Genomic DNA, 21,487 nt, shown 5'->3' with positions numbered 1-21,487 from the left:
ATATTTTATATTAAAATTTAAAAAAATTATAATAATAAATTAAGATGAATTAAAATAAATTAATGATCCAAACAAAACCTAAATTTCCTCTGCACATGAATATAAAAATGGGCAGCTGAAGTCAATAGCACAGAATCTTCCACCGTTTTGCACAGCTTTGAATGTCCGTCATAATAATGCAAGCAACTATACCGATGTTCAGTCACAACCAAAAGAATCTAACTTAACAGCTTTTCTACCAAACTTTGCTTTTCTGTTACAAGTCCACAGTGAGTTAAAGCATGAATGCTAAGGTTGACTCCAAAACAATCCAAATCAAAGTTTTGAACGTCGTTTCGGTCGTGATTTCAGTTAAGATACAGAAATAAAATATTTCATATCGATTTTGTGTTTTGTATATCGTTTTGTGATAATCTATATATATAATAAATTAATTATATATATATATTATATTTTAAAATAATATCAATATAAGTTTTAAATATAAGTTTTAAAAAGTTAAAATACATATTTATAAAATTCAATAATAGTTCTAAGTTCTCAATCTAACAATTTAAAAAAAAATTACTCATCTTCATCACGAAAATGAGAGCAGAGATTTGATTTTCAGTACTCAAAAAAAAGGAATTAAAAAAAGTTAGGAAAATAGTCTTTATATGAATATTAGTTATGTAATTTGATTTCCAGTTTAACTGATGAATATAGTTATGGTTTTCATCGAAAAAAAAGAGATGTGAAAATTGGAATGAAAATTATGAAATAGTCAGAATTTTTACATTAATTATATAAAAAAAATTTGACCGGTACATCGAAACCAATTGGTATTGATTAAAATGCACTAGTAAGGCCGGTATTTAACTTGGTACGTACGAACATATACCTTTCATGTATCAGTCACTATCTCAGTATGATAAATGCCGACCGGTACAAAATTTAAAACACTGATTCAAATACACACATTATACTATGACACATTGAACATGATCAATCAAGGGAATGATGTGAAATCGTGATTTATCTCAACAATTAATTAAGCTGACAGAAATATATAGATTTTATTATTTATATCATATTTTTAATACTGTCTCTCACATGTGGGCCAAACTCTCATTCAATAAGTAGTTCAACTCTTGAAATATTTAATTAAATGGATGAATTGTAGAGTCAATGTTAAAATAAAATGGCTAAAGGATGGCGGCCTCAGTTTTATCGATCTCACAAATTGTAAATATCTCTATCTAAAATTGAAACATTCGATCTGCTCGGAGAATTTAGAGGTTTTTCTATTTGTCTTTAAACAATCTCCCAAGAAATTTGGTTTGCGTAGTTTTTTCAGTAGCTTAGGAAAACATATAGAAATAAAACTTAATTAAACTATTGACTCTGAAAATTTGAAGACGATGGTCATGCCTTCGAGTTTTTCCATAAGAGAGAGGCTGTAGTAAGCTAGATATGAAGAGCAAGTTTCGTTAGCTTCTTATCTTATCTAATCATTATAATTTTTATAAATTCTCATACAAAAGAAAATAAATAATTCAATTTTTTCAAAGTTTAAAATAAAAATAATATTATAAAAATATATTCTAATAATGTTTTATTTAACTTTCAACTTTTATCTCAATTCATCCCATCTCATCTTATCTGTAAAAACTAACAGATTTCTAGATGATACATATTACTTAAATGAGAATGATAACTTCGTTTCCCGGTAAAAGTTGAATACATTTTTTTTATTATATTCCACAATAAATGTATTATGAAGTTTAAGCACGACATTATTTATTGTGTACATGTAACATGTGAATATAATTATTATGCCTTCCCTATTACTAGATAGAATTTTAAAAATTGCATGTATTTAATAAATTAAAGAGAAAATTATATTTTGTAGCTTCATGTTACCACCCACTTTATAATATACACCATAAACAACGAATAATATAAATGTGGCACTCTAAATTATCAATAAGTTTCAATGTGTATTATTGTTTAGAAAAAAATATTTTATTTATAAATTGGTGTAGATAATACACTTAATAAAGTATTTACAGAATATAATTTATTTTGGAAGAAAAATTTGAAATCTCGAAACTTACAAATAAAATCTTAAGTAACGTGAATGGTGTATTTTACATACTGACTTAAATATTATATAATAACTTATTATTTAAGATCTGACTAATAAAATAGACTAAATATAGATCACACAACATAATCTCAACAGTAAAATCATATCAAATGTGTATATTAAAAGTTATTTTAGTAATCATAGCAATGGATACAAAGAGTGCACTTGGATGTTGAAGTGAGTTGAGTTGAGTTGATAAAATATTATTAGAATATTATTTATTATTATTATTATTATTTTGAGATTTGAAAAAGTTGAATTGTTTATTATATTTTGTATAGGAATTTGAAAAAAGTTGTAATGATGAGTTGAGATGAATTGAAACAAGTTGACATGAGTTGTGTTTCTAAACAAAGCCTTTAGTGTAATTACTAATTACATCGTAAAATTAACAGTACTGTACCTGAAATATTGCTTAGAGGGGAAAACAATAATCTACCTACAACTCTATAAGATCGACTACAAAATTGTAGTTCCTTCCATCTCACTAGGTAGAAGGTAAATTCAAATTCCAGAGTAAAATAAAAAGCAAAATAAAAAAATATTTATATTTCTTAAAATACATATTGTCTATTATTAATCAAATATAGCATTTCCTAAATAATATACTTAAATATACTCTTCACAACCTCACTGTCACTTGAAATTGTCTTGTTTGGATTTAAAAACACTTTCAACTCATCTATCTTATATTATTTAATTATTACAATTTTTTTAAATTTTTAAACAAAATATAATAAATAATACAACTTTCATCTAATCTCAACTCAACTCAATATTCGAAAAAGGTAAATAGGTATTTTGAGCAATACATGTATACACACACACATATATATATATATATATATATTTATATATATGAAATTATCTCAACTAAAATCCACTTATAACATCTTGTAACAAAATCTCTTTATACAAGACAAGCAAACCACTTGCCTTCTACCAGAACATATACAAAATCTTAAATTGGGCGATGCCTCTATATACTTTCCTCTCCCGAATAATGTACTTTTTTATACCTTAGCATTGAGAACTTTGGGTCGCTTGAGAACTACTTTTAAGAGAGTATTCTCTTTAATTTCACAAATATAAGAATTATTCTCTCCAAACTTGTCTTTAGCCTATTTTTATACGAGTAAGATATATACAAGTTCTAAATGCATAATCTCACATAAGTCTTATGTAAAGAAGTGTACCCCATCATGAAAAAATGTGAAAAATTTCCTTTGTTTTGATGGAGCTATTTTCTTTTATAAGAGATTTGTACAAAATTTATAGATTTAGTGCTTATATCCGCCTTACTTGTTTTGATAGAACTAGATTTTAAGGATTTTTGTGGCTGTAACTATATGTATATACAGACTTTCACTGTTTGAGCCGGATGGTGCAACCCTAGGTGGAGGAGTGGATGACAGAGCAGATGAGTCCCATCGACATGAGCACACACTGTCAGAGCATTGGACAGGGGAGAGGGCATGCTCGACGTCAACCTGACCCTGTATCAGATTTTGTTCCTCCGACCCAGTCTGGGCCCGGTGTTGCTCCCCATATTGGAAGTACTAGTCAACTGTCGATGGGTACATTTATGAGAGATGCGTGGCTGACTTGGGTTGATACGATGGTCTCAGATATTATTGCGCACATCAACCAAAAGATCGCGTTAGTAGAACAAATTAAGTGTCGCCGATTTTGTCATCGATATTGTCCATTAGATAGATATCCAAAACGTAAATGTCAACACATTGATTGACGATTTTAAAACATATGTAAACAACTTGTACTGAGTATTTTTCACTTTTATCATGTTGTTTACAAAATTTTATCATATTTTGTACTTTATTTTTATCATATGTAATGAATAATATTATTTAATATATCTACTGTTTTTGAATTTCAATTCTCAATCTTTTTTAATGTTAATTTTAATATTAAATCAATGCACTTCAATTCTCAATCTTTTTTAATTTGAAATATCCAATTTTAATATTAAATCAATTAACGTTCGAACGTTGGCGTAAAAAAGTTTCATGTTCGCACATAAATAGCCTCATGTTCAAATGTCTAGGGCTCGTTCTAACGTAAATATGTATACGTTCGAACGTTATGCAATTTCTCAACTGCTTTTAGTGACGGTTTTCACAAACTTATATCACAGAAAATATTTTTTGATGACGGTTTGGACACTGTCACAATTTTCAAACCGTCACGAGAACTAATTTATGTTGTAGGGAGCTTTTCTTTCTTGAGCATGTTCAGAACGTACTTTACTCTTGTTTGGATGTTTGTTCAAGGTTTTCCCTGACTTCGCTTGGCAACCCATTTTGACCTAGAATACATTAGAATTGAAGAATTCTTATCAAATACAAAGTTTTAGAAATTGGATCGATATTCCAATAGAAATCAATTTTGGCTTCATCTAATATATAAATGGGAAAAAAAAATATGACCGTTTTCTTATTTTCTGCAGATTTCATCATTAACTTAACATTGAACTCGATGCTCGATTAATCGTTACATCTAAAAAACATGTTTTGACGGATGATTTGCCAACACAAAATGAAAATCTAAAGACGTAGAAAGTAAAAGTAACATGAAGAGAAAAACTGTTTACATTATTGTTGTGTTGGTGGGTTATAGATATCATAGGGTATCATGCATGGGAAACTAGGACAGGTTGCGGACGTTTTCTCTAGATATTTTAGTGTAGCCATCTAACTAATTTTGTCCCATGTGGATAGTTTGAAATGAATGATCAGATAATCATTGACTATCCCAGCTAGACAACTTTGGAGGCAGCTTGGAACATATGTGAAGGCATAATTGCTTGAAAGATGAGTTTCAAGGCGCAGTTGGCTAATAATAATGTGGCAAAAGGAATCCATATTCCCAATTTAGAAAGATAAATTGAAGAAATTCAAGGGAGAAAACAACACCTTTTAAGGAATGAAATGAAAACATAAAAAAGCATAATAACATTCGGAAACTGCCTAAAAACTATCCATCGAATAATTGCAAGTTCTTTTTTATCTCCTTGTGCTAGCTGAACATTATTGTAATTGCGAAATAATGGAGGATGCCCGTTATTTTGTGAGGTATCATCAGAATATGACCTAAAACCTGCCCAGAAAGTGAGAGGTGGTGGTGGTGGGGGGACCCCTCAACTTTCAAGTGGAATAGACAAGAGACTAGACATACGAGCAAGACAGAACGTCACTTGCCAAGTTACTAGTCGAAGGCTTAAAAGCATAGAAAAAGAAGAAAAGTAGAAGTCATGTATGCACAGGAATGCAGCCACTGAATGTGATGACTCAACCCTGGGGGCTGAACTGAAACTTTTACCAAACGAAAATTATAAGCAAAGTGGTTGTTAGTATTAAAGTTATATTTAGATGTTGAATTAAGTTGAGTTTAATTGAATTGAAATAATAAAATATTATTAAAATATTATTTTTTAATATTATTATTATTTTAAAATTTAAAAAAATTAAATTATTTATTATATTTTATATTAAAATTTAAAAAATTTATAACGATAAATTAAGATAAATTGTTATGATTTTTATTATCAAACAAACCCTAAATCTTAAAACTGTTGGTGCATGGTTGCTGTTGTAAAAAAGCGAGAGTGCTCTTTCACAGTATCACACTGACACCAGGTCTATCTCTCATTAAATCCCGCGGTTTTGGCTTCTTGTGGGGTCAGAAACCAGACCCCAGAAGGAGGCATGTGGCCATAAAGGAGCTGTCGTTTGGAAGAAGGCGCGCGAAAACAGCGCGGGGGCTGTTTCCCGATGCAGTGCAGTGTAGTAGACATCAAATTATCAATGACCCTGCCTGCCCACTGCCCTACTCCCCACCTTCACTACCCATTGCTCTCTCTCTCTCTCTAAAATTTTCTGATATTTCCGGGTCCCATATCGACCCCACCATCATATCAAACGTTAACTCCGATCTGATGTTGACGGCCATCTAGTGCTCCTCTGTGTGTATGTGGGGAGTAGATGGGGACGGAGTTGAGTTGGGTAAATGAGCTCCAGAGGTCCGGCAATGGCTACTGTGCACCCATGTGGGGAGTGGGGTCCAGGGTGTGGAGAGAATTACAGGTTTATAGAGACAGGAATGGGACTGTTTTGGCTCCTACCATCATGTAATGCAATTGAGAGAAAAAGAGAGAGAACTGAGATTAGCAGAGAGAAGTAGATGGTGGGTGTCTATCATAATGATGTGATTGCTGTGAGGGAAGCATTGGATATTATATTCGACTTGCAAATCATTTGTGGGGAAGCCTTTATTTTTCTCTTAAATATGACAGTGAAATTACTAATAAAATTTCAAACTCATATAATATTTATGATAATATGACTGTGAAAGTCCTTGCTGCTGTTGATAATTGATGTTGATCTTACTATATATATATCTTTGACGTAAGGCATCCTAATGACCTACCTGGGTTTCTCTTCGTTCAGTTTTAGGATACGTTTGGTTATCAAATTCATCTTAATTTATTATTACAATTTTTTTAAATTTTAATATAAAATATAATAAATAATTCAATTTTTTTAAATTTCAAAATAATAATAATATTAAAAAATAATATTCTAATAATATTTTATCATCACAACTCAACTCAATTTAACTCATTTCAACATCTAAACACACCTTTAATTATTTCATCTTATCCGTCGTTATAATTTTTTTAAATTTATATATAAAATATAATAAATAATTTAATTTTTTCAAATCTTAAAATAATAATAATATTAAAAAATAATATTTTATTCAACTTTCATTTTTCATCTAAAATTATTTCATATCATCTCATTATCCAAACTAGTTTTTTTTTTTTACTTGTATTTTTTAAGCCACGAACGTGCAGTTTTGATTATTTCATCTTATCCGTCATTATAATTTTTTCAAATTTACATATAAAATATAATAAACAATTCAACTTTTTCAAATCTTAAAATAATAATAATATTAAAAAATAATATTTTAATAATATTTTATTCAACTTTCATCTAAAACCATCTCATATAATCTTATTATCCAAACTAGCTTTTTTTTTTTTTCTTGTATTTTTTAAGCCACGAACCCATGAATGATTTCGTTTGATTTTGATGGTAGAATCATAATAAACAAATGAAGACAGATTTGTAGAGAAGCAAATCTTTGTAGGTGAAGAATTTCCATCCAGCAGCTTACTTTTTCTGATGCTGATAGTAATGCTCCCTTATTCTTCCAGTACCCACTCAAAAAGTCTGGCTTCATGTCCAATCCACCATTTTCTAATTTTCCTGATCTTCTTCTCATGTGGTCTTGACATTACAAATTACAGCCCCCCAGGCCACTCGTTCTCCCCTCAAAAATCATGCTTCCGTGCCCTTCTGGGACAGCATTTCGGTTAAAATTCTTAAGTTGATTGAAAGTGCTATAATTTTATATTCTAATACCTCTTTTGAGTGTGGATCTTTCTTTTTCCGGCTCTAGTAGTAGAAAGGATTCACAAGATTTAATTATGTTGTGATGATGCATTTCCAGATGCAATATGGCTGGCGTGGGAAATTGATGACTTACTAATCCAACCTTGAAAAGGCCGAGGCTTTAAATTGATCGGGAGTGGGCTGCACTTGGTATCAAAATAACTGATGTCTCTCCAGTAAGGCCCTAATGCTTTGTAAATCTATTGGGCTCTGTAGTATTCGGTTGAGAGAAATTCATTTCTGGCAATAGCCAAGTCTAAAATTTGACTAAAAATTATTGGAGATGTTAATTTATATTAGACTATCTATTCAAAAGTTAAAATAATAATATAATATTAGATATTTTAATAATAATAAATTTTTTTTATATATTTTACAAATACACTATATATTAATTAATAATTTAATTTTTACTTAAAATTATTATTTCCCAACACCAAATACATAGCGTATATAAAGGGGTAATCACATCAATCCCGTATAAACTTCGTGTTTCTTGTTTCTTGTTTCTTGGTTCTTTTATTAGCCAGGAGGAAAGGGCGCTTTCCATGCATTCATGTGTACATCAATCGTATTATCTTTATATTCATTGGAAGATAAAAATTTATGAGGCAATGCCACAAGAGAGCCATTTGGTACAATATCACAACCATATGATGAATTATGGTACATTATATATGTACCTTATTTTTAGTTGAAGCAGCAAGCTTATAAATCTATGGATATCACCAGCGGCAAGTCACCCTTATCAACAACAATTGTCTTTGAAAATGTCTTGGATTCAGTAACAATATCAACATGGTATGTTCCATGAAAGCCTCTAAACCTGAACTCTCCTTGGTCATCGACATGGCCATGGGCATGAGACAGCCACTCCCGTTTAAGAGCGAGATATCTTTTACCGGCTTCGTTAATGTCACCCTCTGCATTCACTAGATGCGCATTGTCCCGGCTCATAAACAACTCCCAAAACCCCCATAGCATAATACCCTCTACTGCAGGATGGGCAAAAGCTTCCCTAAGCATCACTTCCAAATCATCCGCTCTAACATGTTCATTGATGGAAGTCACATCAAGCTCTGTGAACCAGATTGGAAGACCAAGAATACCCAATTTATCCAAAGCTGAACATACAATTGGCCCCACTGGATTGTCTATATGTCCTTGTATTCCTATACCTCCAACCGGTGCTCCTTGCTCTTGCAAATCAATAACATGTTGAATGTACCTATCTGGAGATGATCTGGTGTCACATCCATCCTCAATGTGATAATCGTTCACAAATAGGAGGGCAGACGGATCTAGTTGGTGTGCAGTCTTGAACATGTTTGCTCGGATTTCCTTACCGAGTCTATTTTGATAGAAGGAACCATGCAGCATCTCATTGTTAACATCATAGTGCCTGAACTTCCCTTGGTAGCGTGAGAGAAGACCTGTTAGACGATTTTGAATAGCTTTCGCCAAGTCATTATTGTTCAGTGAGCGGACCCATGACTGGACCACACCCTCCACTTCCCAAAAGATGCAATGACCTCTAGTCTCTATGTTTAGCTTCTTACACAAGTCTAACATCTCATCAGCATCCTGGTAGTTGAAATTTCCTTGCTGTGGTTCTGTCCAGTACCACTTCAACTCATTGCCAAACACAGCCCAGTTGAAATTTTTTGCAAAGAACTTGACAAAATCTTCATTATCAATGTTAGTTCTGCTTATACATGTCCCAAAAGGAAAAATGTTTTGAGTTTGTATGACTTTGACAAAGGTACCAAAAAAACCACCTGAATCCACTCCTGAGAATTTCAGGATGACATCACGCTTACGAACCTGCATTCCAAAAAATGAGTAGTCAAGATCAATATTGGTACAAGACATCCCCAGTGTTGCAAGGGAATTACTCAAATCACCTAATGGAGAAGAAAAATGAACTCATTAATAGGGGTGTGTGTACATATGTATGAATGCCTATTATGTTTTTATGTGGGTGTATATATCGAATCTATGTTCTGGTACCAGATGCAGCAATAGAAAATGGATGGAACAAGTCAAATCTAGAAATTACCTTATCGATTTGCCTCCGTAAATATCTAAACCTTGCTTGTCGGTCAACAGGGAAAATCTGGAGTCCAGCAACCATTAAGTCGACACCTGGAGCGGGACCTTGAATGTAAACCATAACCTTGGACGGTTGCTTCTCAATTCTGAAGGAACCACCAATTTCATTCCATCTATCACCATTGGCGTCAACTTGTCCCCCATTGACCCACTGATTGTCCACACCTAGTGCGACATTCACATTTTGTTGACCAGAAGCTCCAGAACCAATCCGAACCCAAGCAGACACTTGGTATGTCAAAAAGAGTTTCAGTTTTTCTGTGATCATTTGAGCAGGACCCATCCAATTCTGAGTCCGTTTGGTCACAAGGATATAGCGACCACTCAAAGGTTCATGAACTCCAAGGGAATCTCTTGCCATTGGAGGAAATATATGTGGTGAACCAGTACCAACGCTCAAAGTGCAATTACCAAGTGGAAACCACCCATTGGTGCTGCCATCACTTAGATTGCTGTTCTCAATTATATTAACTCCAAAGGCAGGATCCTACAAAATATAAGTGATATTTGAATGCTTAAAACTCTACGGACTTAACTTCTAGATGCATGTATAAATCAATATCAAAGCATAGATCTTTCATCAACTAACCTCAATAACAGGTAGAGGTGAAGGGGGTGTTTTCTCTGCGTGCTTTACAATTAAGCTGTTGAGGAGGATATCAGTACCCGAAGGGGACCTTCAATATATATGACAACTCTTGATGGAGAACCATTTAAAAGGAACTTCCCCTGCAACTGTACCCAATCCTTGTCTGTTGCCTGAGCACTATAGAAAAACAGCTTCCATTAAGAAGTTTGTCAAAACGAGAGAATCTCTCCACGTTAAGGTGGGGAATTCAGGATATGAAGAAGATTATTTCCTTTTTGAAGAAACAGAAAACAAGAATTGAGAAAATGTAACAGCACGTGTCTATATTTATATCTCACAAATTTGACTCTCCTAAAGATATATTACACACATGCGCATAGAGGAAACTAACACGGGAATGAGAATTGGAGAAAAGGACTAACTTCGCAATGCCAATATACTGATCACGAAGATTTGGTGATTGGACCCACAAAGTCACTCGCACATCAGAACTAGTGACATTGTTACCAAATATCCGAGCAACAGCAGTCACATCATAAGCAAGCTTTCGCTGCACTCTTCCAGTGATCTCTTGCTGAACTCCATTCCAGGTCTGTGTGCGCTCTGTTGCAGATATAAAATACTTTCCTGACTGTGGAACAACTTTTCCATCTGCAATAGAATCGTGTAAAACAATCTTGCAGCCTCTTCCAGACCAATTATTCAAGCCATCCTCAAATCTGGGGTTTAGAATGATATTCTCATCTCCAGCTGTGAAACATCCATGACTCACACTCTATGAAATTCAAGGAGGAAGAGAATTCATAGAATCAGTTAGTATAAACATTTTGAAATGGATTTTTGGTTTTGGGGGTTGGGGACTAGGGTGTGGGAATGCTTAGGCAGATTTGAAAAAATACTACTAAATAGGAATGACTTGCAAGCTTCTTTTATCAATGACACTAAATAACTACTCTTTATATCATCAATAACTCCATGCATCCCAGCTTTTTACCAAAGTCTTTGATAGAAAGTAATCCAAGGAGGAAAAAAATGCTTAAGTCATAGATTACCTCACTTGGGCTGGAACACATGATCACTACCGACTTGACAAGAAGGTCAATTTCAGGAGGAGGCCCTTCAAAATAGAATACAACCCGGTCTGGCATGGTTGACAATGAGAAAGTGCCTTCGAATTTTTCCCACTTCTCCTTAGACACGGAAGTTCTGTAGATTGTAAGGTGGTAAAGACATTGATTCTTCTTCCCCAGGGGAAAGGCAATATTATGAATAACAAATCCATTACCTTCCAATGAACAAGTAGCTAGTCCCTGTGCCTCTGTATTCTAGTTTCAAAGTTGCAAGAACATCAGCAGATCCCTGAAGAGGCCCTGATACTCCAACGTCGGCAGAAACTGTATAAGTGGAACCTGGGGAAACCCTGGCAGTGATATCTTGTTCCAAGCCCTGCCAGCATTCCTTACGGTTTGTAACAACTGCATAATTACCACCCGACTTTTCTGATATAACTTTTGGGTAATCTGACTTGGCTGAAACAACAAAGCCATCACAACAGTTGGGATGCCACAAATGCAGCTCTTCAGAGAAGTCATGGTTTAGTATGATATTCCTAGCATGACTGCGATTTGAGTCATTTGTGTTTCCTTCCACAATTTGGGAGCTCTTGGACTCATGAAGCGGCTTCATTGAATAAGTATAAGTAAGCTCATAGAGCAAAATCATCAATAGAAATATACCAAGAAACCTCCCCCACTCAAGTAAAGGTGCTTTCTAAGTTGGGAGCGTGATTCCAATCAAAAGGTTTTCTGCAAATGCTAAAACTCTTATAACTTACACCATTATTTCATTTTCTGCAAACGTGATTCCCATATTATTTGTCCTGTCCTTTTCTAAAAAAAAAAAGAATCTCTCACATCAACTGAATTTCCCACCTCGGATAGACTCGTACACTCAATGGGTCCACAAAAATAAAAATGCACCATGCCATTTAAACCCTAAATTGGGTAAGTTTTAGACTGCCCTACACTATTAAGTACAAACGAATACTACACACCCAAAATGAAAACCAAAATAATGACAATACGCCTCTGTAAGAAACCCAACTACAATAGAGATACAATTTTCGGAAATTCTGAACAAATTAACAACTTCATACCTCCACCTGATCACCGGCGTTGTTCGTGGGGTTCTCCATAGTTTTTCTGGTTCTCTAGCCCACCACAAACATTAAGCAAAACTAGATTCTATTAGAGAACTACCAAAAGCATTATGTCAACTTACAAATATAAACAGTTCCTTTTATCTCTGAAATTAGAGGAACAACAGCGCAAAAAGACTACCTGGGTATGCTTGTTCTTGTTATCGTGCTTGCTGTGAATCCCGGAGAACAGGCTTGTGAAGAAGCAGGCAGAGACCCTTCTCATTATATACGCGTCCCCGCGTTCTAAATCTGCGATTTGAAGTCTACGACAAGTGCGGGCCCATCCAACCAAACCGATAGGAGAAACCCTCCTCTGTAAAAGCCGTTGGCTTTTTCTCCCAGGTTTTCCTTTTGTCTGGATTTAATCGATCAAACAATAATAGTTATTGATTAACAACCAATCCAAACCCAAGAAAAAATCTTTGTTTCTATTTTTTGTAATCGATAATTAAATGGATCTGGGTTAGGCTCTAAGTCTTCTCGTACTTTTGCTTTGTCTTGCAGTTTGGTATGCTTGAATTGGAATTGAAGCTTTTCCTATTTATTTTTCAGGGAAACCAGAAGCTTTTGTTTAATGATATATATAAAGATGTTTATTTTGATCGCCTCTCTCTTTTTTTCTTTGATTACAAGCCAAATCTCTGTCCGAGTCTTGCAGATTAGGTGAAGATGAGTTTTCAGTATGAATTATAGCTCCTAGGTTTGCTCACTATGGGCCATCCTGATAGCGATTTTGAATCCAGCTTTCAATGACTTAAACATTTATTTCTGCTTTGATCTTAGGTTACAATGTAAGTTGAGCACTGAAATAATCATTTCGGCTAGGAAATCCAATTTGGAGCTTAATCAGAAGCAATTCGCATAATCTATGCAGACCAAACCTGTCAGGTCAAAAATTCAAATCGAGTATTGAAATCCCTTATAGTTACACGAAGGAATTAGATGGTTCAATTGAAGAAATATATACATGTATAAAATGTTCATATAGATTCTTACTGTTCGAAAATCCTATGCATACAACTCCGTAAAACTCATAAGTTAGCATGAATCAAGAAGCAACAACATTTAGGCGGTGTTTAAATGTTGAGCTCAGCTTAGTTCAATTCTTTATGAATAATAGTGAGTTGAATAATTAATAAAATTATGTGAGGTCTATCTAAACTGCGTTTAAAATGTATTTAGATGTTAATATGAGTTTAATACTTTTTATGAGAAATTGAAAAAGATTGTAGGTCCTACGTATAAAAATGTGTTAAGTTGAAAAAGGTTATAGATCCTATGTGTAAGGAGATTTTGAGTTGAGATGAGTTTAATAATTTGAGAGTTAAGTGTTTAGATGTTAAACTCAGCTTAAAATTAGACTGAGCTCAGCTGAGTCTTATAACCAAACACAGTCATAAACAACAACTTTCTTACCTGCTTAATTGGCAACCTTTAGCATTCACTTTATGCGCATTATTTCAGAACATATACAAATTCCAAATAAGAAGCCATCTACTGCCGGAATCGAATCCGATCAAGCAAACTTAACAAAAGCAGAACAATGACTGGAATTTCAATACTTCTGTTGCTCAGCAAGACCAATTCTTCCGGGGAGAAGTTGTTCTTTGCTTCCTTCCCCAACTTGACAAGGACATCCATTCAAAAGTCCCACATCAAATATTCTAGGCAATACTTGGGTACCCATTTTTTCTTCTTTCTAGATTATGTACCCAATTGTTTCTTGCAGCTGCAACTTTGAGAGGTTGTCTCAATCTTTTGTCATAATATGCCGTACCGGCCGGGTAGTCGGTATAGAAAAATTACCGGTTAAAATTTCAGCCATATCAATTGGTACCGACTAATATTACGGATTTCGACCTTTATTTTTTTTTTTTTTCCATTTCTTCAAACTGTATGCTCATTTTTAGACCCTCTAATTTAGACTAGATTATTTATAATTTATATATATTTATATATAATTTATTCATATAGATTATTTTAAAACGATATCCATATCGAAATATTTTATTTCAATACCTCAACCGAAACAGTATTCAAAATATTGAGTTGTCTATCCATTGTCCCACACCGCCCAAACTTGGGTCAGGTGGGTGTAACACACCTTTATTGCTCTCTTCGAGGAAGAGTGCCTCCAGAAAATATGCTAGAGAGAGATGAATAGGATAGGACAAAAAAATTGCTTAAGCATTCAGAATGATAGTTACATAGTTACATTCACCAGAACGAACAAAGTAAAAGTCTAAAGACTAAAAGCATAAAGTCTTTAACCAATAAAACATATAAAGAAGCCCATGGGAACACCCACCCGGCCCAACGAAAATAACCTCTACTCAATAACTCCTGTCTTATTTATCCAGCTCGAAGCCTACTCCATTGGCCAAGCATTTTATTGGATCGGCTTCCTTAGCCATGGGGAAAATCAGGAACATTAGTTAGTTGAGAACTGCTAGAGATTAGTTAGTTGAGAACTACTAGAGACAAGTAAACTAATAAATTAATATAATTTTATAGAATCTGTTAGATTTACTTTATAATAAAAATAATTTTATAATCGAACGTATCACATCAAGCGCTATCAATTTATGAGTTTACTTTTATGTAATCACTTTGTGACTAAAATATTTTCCTAATTAGAATGATAAGATTGAGAATAAAGGACAACATTTTTCTATAATAAGATTTCAGATTTGAGTATATGAATGGATCTCATATTACTTTGGAAAAAAGTACTTCTTGCCTTTTGGTTCAAAATGTCTCAAATTATAACATTAATTAGTCGTTTTGGAGTATCATAGTTTAAGCCTTTCTTAAGTCATTACAAATTGCTAAATAAAAATTTATTACTGATCTTCATAGTGATGTAAAGGGACTCTTAACTGTAACAGTGGTTAGTCATTTGAGATATGAGCCCAAATATAGCTTTGAACCTCCCTTTTATTGTTGCACTTATACCTATGGTTTTAGCTCCAGGCACTAGTTAATTAATTCATCTTGGAAGGCAATTAATTAGGTTTCGGGCACCAAATTAAAACGAAAAAAAAAAAAAAATTATAAGACACCCAATACATGATCTCTGATATGGAGGTCTTTCATCACGTCAATAACGTTAAAAACTGATTGATATTTTTGACTTTTTTAAAACTGTAATAGACCATACATGCAACAAGTGGTATGTTAATACACAGACTTGCGACTTGCATGCAGCAAAACTCAATTAAAATTGGATTCAATCCCTTGACCTGATATTGAAAAATTGTGATAAGTTCCTCATGAATCGTTAGTTAGTCTTGATTTGCCATCTAATTAAGTTGGCGATGTCATGTGTAACAGTGGGTGCGGTTTGAATAGTAAGTTGAGATGAAATGAAATGAATAAAATATTATTTTTTAATATTATTATTATTTTAAAATTTAAAAAAATTAAATTATTTATTATATTTTATATAAAAATTTAAAAAAATTATAATGATGAAATGAATTAAAACTAACAAGTGCTTTTAACATCAGCTAGCAGCCTAGCACACCTTTGAAATAAGGTGGTAATAAGTTTAACTAATACTTGATACATCGCTATTACCGACACGATCGATCATAAAGACCAACTTGGTCCGGTGTTTTTTTTTTTTTTTTTTTTTAAAGTATTTCAGTTGTTCTCATGATGCTTCCTCAGCTCAGAGTGCACAATTATTTCAGTTAATACAACAGTCGATGAATTGATGGTGATCTAGTTCTTGTTTTTTACTTTTAGTTTTTATGATTTTATTTTTGAAGTCAGGAGATCACTAGAGACAAAGATGGACATGTATGTAGTTACGTCCGCCCCTGTGAGCAATGATTATATAGTATCGACTTTTGAGGGATAACAATGAATCTAATACTTACACAGAAAACAAAAGACAAAACGACACTTATGAAGTCAAAAAGATCCTGATTCTGATACATATGATCATCCCCTTATTAGCAGCTAGTTTCAATGGTTGTTCAACCATTTCCCGTGACTCAAAAGCTTCTTTTCTTGTAATGGGACCAATTGAATATTTGTAATTAAAAATTTATGACAAAAATATATTTATTTTGATGAAAAATAATTGACTTCAAATAAACAATTTTCTTATCGTACGAATTATGCCATCATACATCACATATATATATATATATATATATATATATCCCTATTCACCAAAACTTGATTAATTCTCCAAGCTGCATGCTAGCTTTAATATAGAGGGATATATGAAGCTTTGAAGTTTTATCCCATGGTTATCACTTTTAATTTAGACGTTGTTGTTTCTTTTTAATTTTTAATTTAAGTATAAGTCATTACAAGAAAAATAAATTTTTGTAACTATTTAATTGTGATAAAAAGACTATTTGTGATCAAAACAGACTCATTTTAACTGTAAATAGTTATTTCGCTGGAATTAACTGGCCACAAATAAATAATTTTCTTGTAGTGAGTTGACACGGTTGTGTGTGTGTGTGTATATATATATATATATCTATATATATATAAGATTTATATTGCAAAGTATGTTTATTAGAATTGTTTGTTTACCTGCTTTACGTTTAAATCACTAAGAGCATCTGTAATATTTCACCTTCATCATTAAGTAAAACTTTATTTCACCTTCAAGTATGCGGTTAATATTACAGCTCCCTGGCTATGGCTCACTGTTATTGACTCATTTGCATGTCTACTTTTAGGAAGAGTAATTTTTCGTAAATTCTTAAATATAATAAGGGGTACGGTTGTTATGTAAAGTCAAGATCCGAACTCTAGATCTTTAATTTGATACCATGCTAAACTATCATTTGTTTGAAAAACTTAAATCGATGAAAAAACGTAAATTCGAGTATATATGACTGATAATATAATTGCCAAAAAATATATATATATATAATTAACTGATAGAATAAAATACTGAATATAGAATAGCTAGCAGCGGAAATAAAATAACATGTACCTCCTGCTATGGTGATTCAAGAATACAATAAGAACCTAAAAGAAATCTCACTTAAAAAAAAAAAAAAATGTTAAACGTGAGTAGGAATGAAATCTTTTAGCCTATAACTTTTGATTGGCGTACCGATGGTGTACAAATGCCTTTTATTTATAGGTTAGATTAGGGACTCTTTAATAGAGTTAGACTTGAACTATTCCTCCTATCAAGGAATATGAATTATCTATTACTAATTATTTATTAGAAATGAAACTCTTAACATTCAAATTTAATTGAATAAAACTTCTTAATAAATTGTAGCATATAGGTCACTCTAAATTGAACTCTAACATTAACCACTTTTCTCCTTGAATGAACGTTTGTTTTCTTCAAGATCAACGAGACCAATATATATGAATACTCTCCGCTAATTCTACACTGTTTAGTCGAACTATATCATTTAAATTTTGAGGTCATTATACTCGCAGCGACGCAGCTAGCTACGATTAGTATAAAGACATGACAGAAGCAAAAGAGAGAACAAATGGGTTGAAACTTAGGATTATTCTGATCACTTGTCTCATGTATGTCCTTTTCGTCCGACAGTCACATTAAATGTCATGTCGAGTGCTATTTCTCATATTTCGCTAATGTTGAGCTAAATTTAACTTAACTGAATTTTTTTTATAAATAATAATGAATTGAATAACGGAGAGAATTATGTTAGATTTATTTAAATTAAATTTAAAATATATTTAGATATTAAAATAAATTTAATATTTTTTTATGAGAAATTAAAAAATATTATACATCTCACGTATAAAAATATTTTAAGTTAAAAAAGATTATAAATCTCACGTATAAGAAAGTTTTGAATTAGAATAAATTTAATAATTTAAAAATTAAATATTTAAATATTAAATTTAATTTAAAATTAAATTTAACTCGGTTGTATTTGAAAACTAAACGTAGCAAAGATTGAAACTCATGGACTCTTACAGGAAGAGCGTGGCAGGCAACCTTCCCTAAAATCATGCAGATCCAGGCAAATTATATATACGAGAGTTTTATTGCTTCCAAGTAATTTCACGTGTAAGTACGTACCTCGCTAATTATTGTGTTAGAGATATATCTGATTCTCAAATACTTAGGCCTGATTTATTTTTACAAATTATTTTATTCTATCTCATTAAATCATTCTAATTTTTTTAAATTCTTAAATAAAATATAAAAATAATTTAATTTTTTAAATTAAAAAATAAATTAAATTAAAAAATTATATTTTAATAATATTTTATTCAACTTCCTTCCTATACAATCTCATCTTTATATAACCAAACGAGACCTTACTGTCACAAAGCCACCAGGATTTTCAGAAATTATTCGATGTTTTAAGGTCAAACAAAACAAGAAAACTCCAAACAACAGTTGTTAAAATGGACACGTGATGATATATATATATATATGTATATATATATATATATATAGTAGATATATGTTATGATAATTGACTGTGGTCCCCTAATCTTAAGAAACAAGAAATATGCCCAAGAGGGTAATATAAATTGAAACAAAAGACAAAATAAACAAAAGGCAAGGAGCAAGTCATGCAAAGTCAAGCTACTTTTAAGGCTCCACCAGCTTCAATAAGAAACTCTTCGACAGCAGAAACTCTTTATAATATTGCTTGATCAAAGTGTTTGCGTGTATGAGTTTTCCTTTGATCTTCTGACTCTCTCTATCTCTCAGTCTTTAGGTTTTGGCCGGTAGCCATGGGAAGAGCTCCATGTTGTGACAAAGATAGCGTGAAGAGAGGCCCTTGGTCTTTAGAAGAAGATGCAACTCTTAAGAGCTATATTCAGAATCATGGCACTGGTGGGAATTGGATGGCTTTGCCCAGAAAAGCTGGTCTCTCTCTCTCTCTCTCTCTCTCTCTCTCTCTCTCTCTCTCCCCCTCTCTCTCTCATCTTAATTTCTGATTAAATTATATTTCATGGTACTTATTAATTTCTAATTCTCATCAACTCATGAACGGAGGAAAATCATGGAAATATAAAAAAGTTTTCTTTATTTGTAGGCCAATTTTTTTTTTCCTGACTTTCCACAAAAATGAGAATTCACTTTTATGCTCTTCAACTCATGAAAAGTTGTTTATGAAATGGGACATGAGCTTAATAATTACTAGGTTGAACCTCATCATGAAGGTTAATTTATATTCGCTCGATCGATCTGTAGTACGTAGCATGCAGCTTCTCAATTTTCGATATCATTTCCTCAATTTCCTTAATTTTCATAATCATTTCCCTTCTTTAATTTCATAATTCACAGTACCCTTTGGTTGATTCTCAATTCGGAAGATAAATCAATATTTTCTAGCTATAGTTTGGTCACTTTCGACGCACCCATGTATGTATGTATATATCCATTTCATGTATGTATACATGATCACCATTCACAGGCCTAAGGAGATGTGGCAAAAGCTGCCGTTTAAGATGGCTTAATTATCTCAGACCAGACATCAAACATGGAGGTTTTACTGAAGAGGAAGACAACATTATTTGTACCCTCCACAGCCAATTGGGAAGCAGGTATAACTAATAATTAGTTGATAATCCTTCTTTTCAGAATATTTAATGATTCATTTAGATCCCATTTGTATTATGTTGGTTAGATGGTCTGTGATTGCCGCTCGACTACCTGGAAGAACAGACAACGAGGTGAAGAACTATTGGAACACCAAATTGAAGAAGAAGAAGCAGCTGTTGACAGGAAATACGAGCAGCGCCACAACAAAGAGTGACAAAATGATCTATTCTCACGATCACAGTTTCGTCTCAAAAGCTGATCAACCCCATAGTTTTGTAACTTCGGCTTCATCCCAACCTCAAAACCTCACTGATATTAGTTTTGGATTATCATCAGCCAGTTTTCAAGGCAGCCTGAGCAATTCAGATCCAGTTCAATTATACTGCCCGGGCCTCATGGATGTTTCGGAATTTGGTGCAACTTCAAAGAACAGTAGTACTAGTACTCTCATTGTCTCTCTGTCTCAAGACAGTTCAAGCAACATCTCACATTCGTCTTCTTTTGCACTCGATAAGTTTGTCTCATTGGCCGGAAATGGTTATGTCGATGATTCCGGGGTTTTGACGGGTTGGGGCTTTGGATCATCTCGGCCTTATGGTCTTGACAACAGCCTAATTTTTCCAGAGAAATTAGATGGTGGATTTGGTCCAACATGCTATCCAAATATGGGTGATTTTACATTCACTGATATCAAGTCTCAAGGAGTAGTACTTGATCCAAATGTCATAAACCAATATTAAAAAGTAGAAAAGGGCCAAGAAAGCTGGAGAAATCTCACTGTTTCGATCTCGAATCATGCTCTGGGGGTAATGGTACAATTGTCCGTATATAGCAGTGAAAGTACTGAAAGATTATCGAGTTTTAAGAACATTGAATATATACTGTAAATGTAATTTGTAAGTTCTGTAAATGAGTAAAATATGAACAAGTTTAATTACTCTTTGTTTTGTGTGAGTGTGCGTGTGTGTACTGTTCGGGGTGGTGGATTTAAAGGATGACAGTACTGTCATGGTGGGGTCTTTAATTGTGAGATTTGGTTTATTTAGGTTGTCCAAGTCATGAAGATGAACATGATGAACGTCAGTATAAATACGTATATTCCATCAGCCTGTTTCTTGCCTGTCCAGTGATCACGAAAGTTGCATGGTGTTCTGGCTAATGCAAAAAAGATTCTCTCTCTCTCTCTCTCTCTCTCTCTCTCTCTCTCTCTCTCTCTCTCTGATCTGATCTCTGCAGGGCTTCAACACAAATACATGAACCTTCATAATTAATGTCAATTATGTCCGGCAACTTCGATATATATGGAGAATACTTGTCGTACATAGACATAGATGTAAGATATATAATACTTAAAAAAAAAAAGTTAAAGATGTAAGATGAGATCGAAGACAGATTTTGAAGATGATCATGCACGTTACTTTCATTCTTATATACGTGACTAGCTCCTAAC

General features: G+C 33.0%; 2 protein-coding genes across 2 annotated transcripts; one reads left to right on the top strand and one right to left on the bottom strand.

Moving 5' to 3' along the window:
- Positions 1-8,167: 8,167 nt before the first annotated feature.
- On the bottom strand, positions 8,168-13,190 carry LOC121243398 (endo-1,4-beta-xylanase 1-like). The gene is given in 10 exon segments (XM_041141517.1): positions 8,168-9,432; positions 9,668-10,207; positions 10,310-10,395; positions 10,398-10,486; positions 10,732-11,084; positions 11,362-11,515; positions 11,595-11,989; positions 12,465-12,518; positions 12,649-12,864; positions 12,996-13,190. Coding segments are annotated over 9 exon segments (2,871 nt in total). The 5' UTR covers positions 12,733-12,864; positions 12,996-13,190; the 3' UTR covers positions 8,168-8,316.
- A 5,874-nt stretch (positions 13,191-19,064) lies between these two features.
- On the top strand, positions 19,065-20,965 carry LOC121243397 (transcription factor MYB4-like). The gene is made up of 3 exons (XM_041141516.1): positions 19,065-19,359; positions 19,910-20,039; positions 20,123-20,965. The coding sequence occupies exons 1-3, from the start codon at positions 19,224-19,226 to the stop codon at positions 20,775-20,777; spliced, it is 921 nt and encodes a 306-aa protein (XP_040997450.1). The 5' UTR covers positions 19,065-19,223; the 3' UTR covers positions 20,778-20,965.
- Positions 20,966-21,487: the final 522 nt, after the last annotated feature.

This window comes from Juglans microcarpa x Juglans regia, chromosome 8D (genome assembly GCF_004785595.1).
Source record: "Juglans microcarpa x Juglans regia isolate MS1-56 chromosome 8D, Jm3101_v1.0, whole genome shotgun sequence".
Lineage (NCBI taxonomy): Eukaryota > Viridiplantae > Streptophyta > Magnoliopsida > Fagales > Juglandaceae > Juglans > Juglans microcarpa x Juglans regia.
This window is presented reverse-complemented; position numbering and strand designations above follow the sequence as displayed.

Excerpts from the sequence above, each read along its gene's own strand:
- LOC121243397 (XM_041141516.1), top strand. The coding sequence starts at position 19,224 with ATGGGAAGAGCTCCATGTTGTGACAAAGATAGCGTGAAGAGAGGCCCT. Across the intron at positions 19,360-19,909 it reads GGCTTTGCCCAGAAAAGCTG|GCCTAAGGAGATGTGGCAAA; the intron begins GTCTCTCTCTCT and ends CACCATTCACAG. Across the intron at positions 20,040-20,122 it reads CACAGCCAATTGGGAAGCAG|ATGGTCTGTGATTGCCGCTC; the intron begins GTATAACTAATA and ends TATGTTGGTTAG.